We start from the raw sequence: 11,515 nt of genomic DNA, 5'->3' as shown, positions 1-11,515 counted from the left end.
CTATGTTGTCTTGGGTCTGGGTGTTTGTGGTACCGTCGTTACTTCTGATTTCCATAACACAAGTGCTTCAGCTACTTACATTGGGATCAGAGTCATGTATGTGATGTTGTCTCATATTTATATATTATATATATCTCAATCAACCTGGTTCAAAACATGAGCAACTTTATTTCTGAATATCTGTCAAATATTAGATTACCTGGCAAGCGTCCTTCCCAGCGGTATACGTGCACATCTGACGGGCAGTTAGATCAGGGAAACTTTGTCTACAAGTTGCCTGGCTGATCACATCCAGATTCACCTTCATCAACACATTAGATGTTTGGCCTCCAGCGAATAGTGTGCCCCAACCTATGCAACCACAAAAATAATAACCATATAGAAATGTAATAAATTAAATCCGAAGGCCTATATGTTAATTTTGATAAATTACTTATTAGCCCAAGGCTTGGAACATGTCGCCGATAGACGGAGAGGATACCTCTGGTTTTTTAGTGGGTAAACCCGGTGGACCTGAGCGCAACTTTCCATCACGTGGGGGAATCGCGTAAAGCGTATTTCCAGCGCGAAAAAAGAACACTTGGAACATGTCGCCACGATAGCATGCAAAATCAATCCCGTGACGACTCCGAAGAGACTGAGAGATTACCACTGTCTTTTTAAATAGGTATTCCGGTGCACTGGGCGTCCTGAACATCGGCGACTTGAATATACACGCTCCTCTCTACTTAATGTGGGGTAGTGGATAAAGCATTTTTACAGTAAGAACACCTGTGTTTGAAACGTTTTTTAACTGATGTACGTACCTGGGACAGTAACTTTAGCCCCGTTGAAGTCGTAGTTGGCAAATTTAAACGGCAGACACACCGGAGCGACGTAGTCAGTGTACCTCATCTGCCCGACGATTCGTACAATCGCAATATCGTAGTCGTAATTTGATCTGAAAATATATATATTGGCAAAATCAGAATATAATTTGTTAAGTGGGCACGTTATAAGCACTTTTAAATCGACATTTTACAGGACCGAAATGAACCTAACGGTTCGGAATTTAGGTTCTAAGTGCACGCAAGCTACAACAAACTACAGTAGTTACTCTTTTTATGTAATATGTCCCGCCTGAAAGTCAAAAAGTGTTAGCTTTATTATTTTTTATCGCCCATATAACCTTGTTTTGAATAATATGCTTTATAAAAACAATTTGAATTTATGAATCGTCGTTATGTTACTTTATTAACAGTGTATATTCATACATAGCTATATAATATTTTACTACTAGCTATACCCGCCCGCTTCGCTGGGCATTAGTCGTAGAAAAATATTTTTTTAATTTATAATTTTGTAATTAATTACTGATAGAATGTACAAATAATCAAGAAACATGCGAGCTCTAATCAAATACTTAAAAATTATTTCTTTTAATATTCGTCAATGATGTTCTCGATAGGCTGCAGATTGGTCATAACACCCATAAACTTATTTATCAAGATCATATATTTTTTTGAATCTGGAAACAGATATGATTTATGAGAATGTTTTTGTTGATGTAATCTCGATGTAAAGTTGGTACGATGAAAATTTTAATTAAATTTCTATAGTCTAGAAAAGTTTGTATCACACAAAAACGTCCTCTATTGGCCGGTTCTATCAAATATCGATGTTATTACATTTACAACCTTGTCATCTGTATGTATCACGTAAATAAATGTAACCTTTGGCTTGAAGTTTTCATTGGTTGCATCGAATGTAATTTAATCGTTCGTTCTCGACCATAGCGTACATGTCAACAATGAATTGTTAAAACAGTTGACGATACTTCAGAATATGGTTAGATTAATTATCTCTAATTATACGATACGCATAAAAATCTAACTCTTCGATGTCACAGAGCCAGTCGTGAGATTATTTTGATACAGTCCGAGATGATATCCATCTTCTGCTCGCATAATCATAATTGGATAATCGTAATAATTGTCATACGATTGATATTTTTCAGCGAAACCTTGATTGTTTTTGTGTCTTGTGTGCTTAGTGACAACAATACCTCGTTATGTAATTTCTGTACCGACAATTACAGCTGTGACTTCAGGAGCTATGGAAGCTTTAATACGCCTTTTATGCTCTGCGTTCTATCTGCATTGATAATTACTTTGAATCATTTGTTTTTTCACTTTCTAGAGCAGTTTTAGGCATAATCCTAAATTTAGCGATTATTTCTCGATTAGTTGTGGTACTGTACATGCATCGAAGATCAATTTTTTTCTACGTTGTCCGTGAAATAAATGTCCAGAGATTGGGGATTTTATTTAGATACTGGAAGAAGTGAACCAATCATATGATACACTTTAAACGTAGACGCGAAATTATTGTATTGTACAATATTTGTTGATCCAAAAGATGTCATTTAAAAGCATGAATTGTAATTTCTAATATACTGAAGGAAATATTTAGACTCCTTAATAGTTCCCGTCACGTAGGTAAGAAGAGGTTCTGGTCATTCAACCAGTTGTGGTAAATACATTTTACCATTGGAGTAGCATATACCATCAGTTTATTTAGCGTGACAATATGGGCATACTATATTCATTGAACCAATGATCACATCGGGATTCATCTTGTTATCATAACCTATATAGTAATTGAATGCTGATTTATTGAGATTGGTTCTAGTTCTTGACTTAGTCTATTTTAATCGTTCATCATCCAGTCATTGGGCTTGTCAGGTTTATCAGTATCTCTCGATAAAGATGCTTGTTCGAAGATCTGGAACTTGATCATTTCGTTGACTAACTGTTTTGGCAGCTCTTAACGTAGAAATTCGGATTCTATTTGTTTCTAAACGTATTTCTTGTTGGTGTGTTGTTTCCGTAGCTCTTTTGGATGACGCTACGCATATATTGTTGATATTCCGATCTTCTATTTCTTCAATGGCATGGTGGTTTCAATTTATATAAATAAGTTGTTTCTTTTTTGGTTATGTGTCTTACGTTTACATTTTATACTAAAGATTCATTGTTATTGGAGTTATGAGTATACTTACCAATAATGATTATTATTTACTTTCTTATAATCAGAACAGCTAATCACTTCTTCCCATATATGTAATTTATAATAATTATATCATTTTAAAATGTCAATTATTATTGTTGTGATTATTTTATGTTTATTGGCATATGACGAAAATTAAGTTAGTTGTTATGCTTTTTGAATAGATTTTCATTTTTTATTTCATATTTTATAATTATCGGATATCGGTTGATCGGAATATAAGTGCATCGTGATACACGTAAGGGCCATCTGTTGGTTATTTTTAATGATACGGATGAAATAATTACTTTCTCCATAAAACAATAGATAAACATACCAATTTTCATAATGATCGATCAAATAGCTTCTGAGTTTATCGATGACACACATACAAAAACATCCTTTTGGCTATCTATATATACTTTTGTATGTATAGATCGCCTATGATTTGCGCAAGTACATGTTTTTCCTGTATGCCAATTTTTATAAAGATACAGACACACAAAAATTTCAAAAATGGTAAAAATTAAGTCAGTCAAAGAACACAGTTATGACGAATTACGACAAAAAATAAGTGTACAGACAGACTCTAGAGATTTATATAATAGTATAGATTTAGTACTGACGTGCGATAGCTTTATTATTAGCGTATTTTATGTATAACTTTGGTGTTTCTATACCGATTTCTATGATTTTTTTTTTATGGAATCGTTAATACTGTTAACTTTTGTAATTTGGGATGATTGAGATGTTATATCGTAGGAATAGACAAATATAATCAGAAAGCTTCGAACTACTAAGCTATTGGGAGTGACACGTGTTATTGTGAGTCAACCATAAAAGATAGACATAGGCTGTCATGGGATATTTTTTGTATAGTTTTAAGGAGAACATTTTCGTAGTACATGATTTCTGTGTAGCTTTAACCATTAAGGCTAAACACGCGACGGAAGCTCAAAATATGGGGTAACTTCTCCCGTTTTTCAGACATTTCCCTTCACTGCTCTGCTCCTATGGACTTTAACGTGATGAAAAGTATACTATAACCAGCTCAGGAGTATGAATAATAATTGCACCAAGTTTCGTTAAAATCCTTCGAGTAGTTTTTATTTCTATAACGGTTATATGGACAGACAGACAGACAGACAAAAGTTTTACTGATTGCGTTTTTGCCATCAGTATCGACCCCTGATCACCCCCTGATAGTTATTTTGTAAAAATATTTCATGTACAGAATTGACAACTCTACAGATTTATTATAAGTATAGATTAAATGTCAATATATGGCACATAACTTTGAGAATTAATGACACATCTACTATTTGCAAATTTGCCGTATGGTTGACTGAACCAGTGTAAGACAAAGTGTAATCGTATGGATATAACTTACGGTGTGTACTGGGGATGGACTATTACTTTGGCAACTCTGAAGCCTTGCGTCTCCGATTCACCTGAAGGAAAAAACGTATAGTTAGCATGGGTGCATGGTGTTTCCATGCGTAGTAGTAATACTCAATTATCAGAGGAACTGATAATAATCCTTTTTTCTATCGCCATTTATGAAACCTCGCCTTTTACATGGATAATACAGATTAACTAATAATTACACTATACGAAAATGATCACAAAGTTCCAGTATAAATCATGGTCGCGTGGCGTATCCGCAAGAATGCAATGAAGTATCAAATAATTACATTTATATTGCATTGACAAATCTATTAGTTATGAAGGATATTGAATATAATTGAATAAAATTAAAACAACGATTACGAACAATGTCGAAAATATAATGAAAATAATATCATTAAAGTAATGGATGGACAAAGCAATAAATGCAGAGCACTCACTTCCAGTGCTTGTATCCACTTCGCCAACAATCACCGCTAAATTGGAAATGGCCTCATTGACCACGCAATGAGCCGCAGTGAGGACGTACTTCTTATCGATGATAACAGCTCCACATTTAATAGCACCTTGGTCAGCATACACGATGCCAGCCATCATTGGAAACTCTTTGGGTCTCGCTTCTACGCCGCCAACGATTCTGTCCTGAAAGAAATTTAAAAAATGTGCAACATCCATTGAATGTTAATACTTGGCAAAATTCTCGTGTACCTTTAGGATACAAGGTTTAGTTTAGATCCAACGTGAATTGTTCAATTTACAAGTGGCATAATGGCACATTATAAAAACTCATACATCTCGCAATACATGGTATAAAGTTTGTTTCCTACTAAAGAGAAAAGTTTTGGGTTCCATGTATCACGAATTGTTGAATTTACAAGTGATGGAATTATGCCCAACGGAATTAAGCAAGAGACTAAATTACACACATTACACACATCATATTAAGCACCTTTTATAGGTGAGAGAGCTTATTGGGGTTAAACCCACTATCTTGGGTTGAGATCCATATATTTTTTAAATAATATTAATAGGGCTTAAGGCAAAAGTATTCTATGTGCATACTCGGTGATAATATCAATAATACATTGATATAAGGGCCATTAAACACCCTTGACCCAAATGTATCTGGGAATTTGCGATTTACAATATAATCATATTTCCGACATTATTAATAATTTCTTATCGTCTTCCGAATATCAGTCAGTTTGGTGACCTCATATTTAATTATCTGCCTCTATATATGAAACTAATCCTCTATTTAATAAGTTACATGCTAATAAAACAAAAAAAAATCAATCTCTGCGATCACTCTTGATTTGACAGTGCACAAGTGTGTCCATAGATGCACTATTTATTTCTTTCCTCATATATCCTAATGTAATCCTATAGTACTGAAATTCGACGCAAAACGAAAATCTAAAAACGCAGGACCATCGACTTCAGATACACAGAAGTTTACACATTTCCAGCTTCCAAACTTTACACTATATTGGTCAATACACAATAACTATTTATGGACCAAAGGTTTGAACGCTGGACTTCGGGGTATGTCTACTTATGTACCAATGACGTAGTCAGCTACGAATTATGATGACCGTAATTTTAATAATAAATCTGTTAATCTGAACGGGTGTGAAGTGCCTTTTAAATTTTAGTAAAGCTGTATTCCTCATTACAGTTATGTGAATAGTTCGACTGAGTTATTGCTTTAAAATACTACTTACCATTCTTCGATATCCACAAGAGCAAGTTGGTGGCGTTGCGATCCGCTGTGCTCTGAGTTCACACATAAACCGTCCTCCTGGAGAACTTAATGAGGTTATGAGACCTGTGAATATTAAATAATTAAATTAATAAAATAATAATAACACTACAAAAAAGTAACAATTAATTAAATATATAGGGAAAAAAAACGATTTTTATACATGGAACACAAAAGATTATGATTTATGTATTGAACAATCGATTTGATAGCTTTGAATATGGTTTGTTTTGTTTTATTAACTTTAACTAACTTTGTATCAGCGGTCACCACGACAAAAGAAGATTTTGCGCGTTTATTTGAGAATCACGACACCTTACAGTAGTTTGTCAAAATTTTTAAACAAGACTAACGAGAAAACGATCTAGAGCGATGTTTCATATCCCCTAACTGAGACTTAAAATTTGACATCTTGGAATTTGTCTCGAATGTGTAACGAAATTGTCATAAATAGTCATTCCTATTATACGCTCAATATTTTTACACGAGCTTACATCATAATAAGTAGAGCAGTAGTAGTGAGTAGGTACGTAGGAAGCACATGGTGTAGAAGCCTTACCGACGCTAATCCTCTGACCAGTGGACACCGCGCTAACCGTTCCGCGTCCACAATAAAACTCCGCCTGCGTTAATTGAGGGTCTCCAGACTTTGATATGAGGAGACGATCCATGGAACATGATGTAGTCTGAAACAATTAAGTGTACGTTTAATACCATTCATTTATAAAAACAAATATTTCCAATATTTTTAAGAGTAAATTTTTGATATATGACTTTGACTTTGTTTGACTTTGTACTACCAGGAGATTTATGCTCATTTTACTCAATACCAGCCACACAACTATTGAAATATATTTATATATGTAATAAGTAGACGGATGAACAAATGGCCCACCTAATGATAAGTGGTTACCACCGCGTAATGACAATGGCGCTGTGACCATAAATCTTGGAAACTAAGATGTTATATCCCTTGTGCCCGTTAGACTGCACACACTCTCTCGAACTGTAACACAACAATACTGTGTAATGCTGTTTGGCTGAAAATGACTGTAGTAATGTTATCGGTAGAGTTACTACGGAAAGCTATCCACGCCTAAATATATTTCATTAAATTGTAATTTTTAATATCATTAATATATACCAACATGTTACATTACCTGTGGTAGATCAACGTCAGTACAATCCAGTCTACAATTGTACCCTGCTGGGCACTGAGCCTGCCACCTGCACTGTACGCCTGGCCGATAGTATTGCGGGTAATTTGGACTGTATACATAATACGTGATACCTACAGCGACCTGAAAATGTATAAATCACTGTAAAGAACAGTCAGTTTTCGTTAATACGTGACAATGAACCGCATACGCGGAATTAACTCAACGAACAATCCTAGTAATATAGTAATTTATTTATTCAAGCTGTAAACCCAATATGGCATAAGTATAAGAAATAATACAATTAAAAAAATTTAGGAATGACTCCTCTTTCTCAAAATTGCCAATAATTATTGTCGAGTTCAGAATGTCTCTAAATAATCGTCAGATTTCGCACCAATATATTAAAAGGAAAAATCAAAATGTTATTAGACGGTTATCCGATATGCGTGAAAAGAAATTAACTTTTAAAATATCAATGGCATTCTTACATTAGATACATGGAAATACTAAAGGAGTTTCCTAAAAAATAGCAAAGATGCTGTCGATTGTTACCTAACTACACAGACTTCCAAAATTGTTTGGTAACGTATTTACAACAAGATCCCAGAAAATGTTCAAAATTATTGAATTGTAAAATTAAAAAGTTATCATTATAAATGATAATATATCATTATAATATAAAAGAAAAATCCGATTGTGTTTCTTTCGCCGTTTTAGAGTGAGGAAGTCTAAACGGAGTAGGAATTGACTCTTGACTGACATATTTCTGTCAGAACTTTCTATTGGGCTTACTCGAAAATCGCTTACAAACAAAGTTTTCAGAAATACTTATTTTTATCTATATTTATAAGAATTAAAGAAATTCAGCTTTTCGATAATTTCAAGAACTTATATACAACTTCAATTACCAAATATGTAACATGTATATTTTATATATGTTTTTTCATTTTTCTTCTAATTGTACTTTTACTGATAATATTGTGTAATATTTTATATTAAATAAACTTACATTTGTCGAGAAGTCGCAGTTAGCGTCTTGCGCCGTTGCGTATCCGACCAGCAAAACTGATACTATTGCGGCTAAATACATCTGAAAATATTATAGAGTAATGAGCATGTTGAAAGAGAAAATGTCTATGTTAGGGTATTAACTCGATATTGCTTCTCGCTCCTTCGATGTGGTTTGATAGAAAAACATATCTTCACGATGTTGTCCTTTATCGAATTCGAAATAAGTTAAAAACACTTAATAAGCGTTTTAATCTCAGTGGTCCTAGCTTTTGAACTCATAATATTCGTTATGATTCATGTGTTCTAACAACTACACAACTCTAAGCTTAATTTGTATAATCTTTAGTGTCATTTAAAAAGCAAAAAGTTAAAAAAGTAGTACAATATGATATTTTGAAGCATTTATTGATAAGGTATTTTATAATTTGTAATCTTAAATTTGAAATACTAGAAATATACTTTTTTCACTTGAAAAAGAATTGTTGAAAAGACCACACTTAAAAGTCTTCTTTAAATATGTACATATCTCGATAAGTGGTTTTCTGTTTTTCAAATAGGCAGCCAGACGAGCAAATAAGGTATCTGATGATCCATGGGCATCATCGCTCATAGACCATGGAATAAATATTACCCATCCATTACAGCGTCAATGTGGCACCAGCTTTGGGAACTCAGATGTTATGTCCACTGGATACTGACAGTAGGTTATTGACCTTGATTGAATTATAAATTATTTGAGCGTAATCATTTTTTTCCATTACTATTTTATCGCCGGTAACAGTGATTGATCAATTAGAATTGTTATTCTGCGAATTATTGATATTGTTGGATAATATTATCTCATATCTTTTAATACTATTAAATTAATATTAATATCGATGATATGAATTATTTGTTTTATCTATTAGTTTTATCTGAAAGTTAGTAAAGAACTATTTTTTTATTATTATTACAATTTGAACAATGATTTTCGATCTTATCATTTATATTATAAATAAAGTAAAAAGTACTTCACTTTTTAAGGACTTCTCAATATTATTATGATGACACATACACAAGGTAAAAGATTAAGTTAGAAAGTAGTCGTACGTCAAATAGTATATTTGTAGGATAGATATTCAATATTATTGGTACGAATGTTCAGCCCCTAATCGAAATCCTAAATGCCCCAAAATAATTAGTACTCGTTCGTGGTCCACTTAAGGCTAAGGATCTCTGAAGGTTTATTAACAGTAATTAATCAAATTGCCAATACTAAACGTATCTCATACTACACATGCAGGTTCCGGGATGTTTTCCTTCAAAGCCCAGCACGAGATAAGCCAATGAAATAATCGCGAACAAGCACCTAAAAATTCAGCATTGCTTGTCTTAATTCATAAGTAAAATTTTCGGCTGAAATTTTGGCATCGCTTTACTAAGCTATATATTCAATTATTATTATAATTGTTTACTTTTATGCGATGTGATTGAAAATCTAAGACCTTAATATATTATTAATATACAGGGTAGGTAATTCGACGTATATCCGTTAGGAGGCGATAGGGGCGACTATTGCAATAATTTAACCCCCATATGCATAGTGCAAAAGTAAAAAGTTTTTAAGTTATCACGGTTTTTAGCTTTTAAAAATGCAACTTCCAAAAATTTATTTAAAAAAGAGTATCAATTAAAATCTATTTTTTTCTTTTGTTATAAAAACGATTAAACAATGTTTAAACAATTATTATCGGCCCAAATTTAAAAATGCGAGACGGAAAACGAAATTATTTCAATATTTTTCAGATTCTTTTTCCTCAAAAATGCCTTTAAAATTAAAAAAAAAAAACTTATATAACTTGGCCTGCAGATTATTTAAAAACAACCGTTTTCTCAGCTTTCCAAAAATGTATAAAAAGAAGGAAATTATTTCAAATCAATCGAAATAAAATGAACGGAAAGGACGCTGGTGGAAATACGTATTCGAACATTCAACGAACAACATACGAATTCGTACTAAAGGTCCCTCTTTAAAATTCTCACAAAATTAACTAAAAATAATAACTAATGAAAAAAAACTTACTTACTTTATGCAAAATTAAAATAAAATTTTGTGTTAATTCGGTGGCAACTGATAGAGAAAAAATAAAGAAATAATCAGATTTCCGAAATATTATTCAGAAATAGAAAAAAAAATGATATGGTTACTTTGATTAATTATAAAGAATACTTACAATTTTCAGTGCCAATTTCCCACTGGCTTGTTTTGAATATAATAATTATCGACTACAGGATTTCAGTATATATAAAGAATGACATGTTATCTACATAAATTATTAACATAACAATATAATCAGAATATCTTATATATCTCTGGCCGGTATTGAACATTTATAATGAAACTCACCCTGAAATTTAAATACTCTTTATATTCTTCTTAAATTCCTTCAGACATATCCTGAACCAATTTTCGTCTATTCAAATCCACGTCACAAAACTAATCTTAATTTTTCAACGATAAATGTTTTAATAAATACTTTCTTTACGAGTAACTGTGTAAAAGAGTCTTAAAAATAAACCCTTTGCAAAAAAAAGTAAAAGTAAATTAAAAAATCAAAACGTCACATTTCCCGCCACCGTTGACAGGTCGAGAGGAGCGTAATAAATTGTTATAAATGCATCATTAACACAACAACGGGTGATATAAAAGAGTTCAGTACAAATCGCTGTAATGGTTTGCATAGATAACAGGCACGATTTCAGTGTTGACATACTTGCGATAAGTTTTAGGCATTAATATCTTCATATATTATTATGCTTCACTTTCATGAAATGATGTCATAAATGAAAGTGGTATGACATAAAATCATTTATTATAAAATGTTACATATCACCTTTATCTATTCATATATTCAATTGTTTTGAGTAAATGTAACCATTATAAATAATACTCTTAAAATAAGTTGTTGTTGTTTTTTTTACAAACTTTTTTATTTTCAATAGGAGCCAAGGAATTGTGATCAGAATGCTAGAAGTATTTCCCATTGAATCGCAATCGTGATCCTCTAATTCATTAGACAGGGTGGTCCTTCGAGCAGGATACGAAGATGAAAGTAAACATATATCCAGCGGGCTGTTGGACAAAAAAAGGATTTATTACTACAGATTA

The 11,515-nt window shown here is 32.5% G+C and overlaps 1 protein-coding gene across 2 annotated transcripts in view; it reads right to left on the bottom strand.

Annotated features, from left to right (window-relative positions):
• Positions 1 to 10,889, bottom strand: part of LOC124540141 (venom serine protease 34-like) — a 37,076-nt gene extending 26,187 nt beyond the window's left edge. The window contains exons 1-6 of one of the 2 annotated variants that reach the window (XM_047117588.1): positions 10,754 to 10,889; positions 8,366 to 8,446; positions 7,357 to 7,497; positions 6,756 to 6,882; positions 6,159 to 6,262; positions 4,875 to 5,076 (exon numbers count right to left, since the gene is read on the bottom strand). In XM_047117588.1, coding sequence (XP_046973544.1) covers positions 4,875 to 5,076; positions 6,159 to 6,262; positions 6,756 to 6,882; positions 7,357 to 7,497; positions 8,366 to 8,446 — 655 coding nt within the window. In that variant the 5' untranslated portion in view covers positions 10,754 to 10,889. The remainder of the gene's footprint in view (positions 1 to 4,874; positions 5,077 to 6,158; positions 6,263 to 6,755; positions 6,883 to 7,356; positions 7,498 to 8,365; positions 8,447 to 10,753) is intronic. The other variant, XM_047117587.1, reaches the window with a different exon arrangement.
• Positions 10,890 to 11,515: the final 626 nt, after the last annotated feature.

The sequence above is a fragment of the Vanessa cardui genome, chromosome 24 (assembly GCF_905220365.1).
Source record: "Vanessa cardui chromosome 24, ilVanCard2.1, whole genome shotgun sequence".
NCBI classification, from domain to species: Eukaryota; Metazoa; Arthropoda; class Insecta; order Lepidoptera; family Nymphalidae; genus Vanessa; species Vanessa cardui.
Note: the sequence above shows the minus strand (reverse complement) of the source record. Positions and strands in the feature narration are given on the sequence as shown.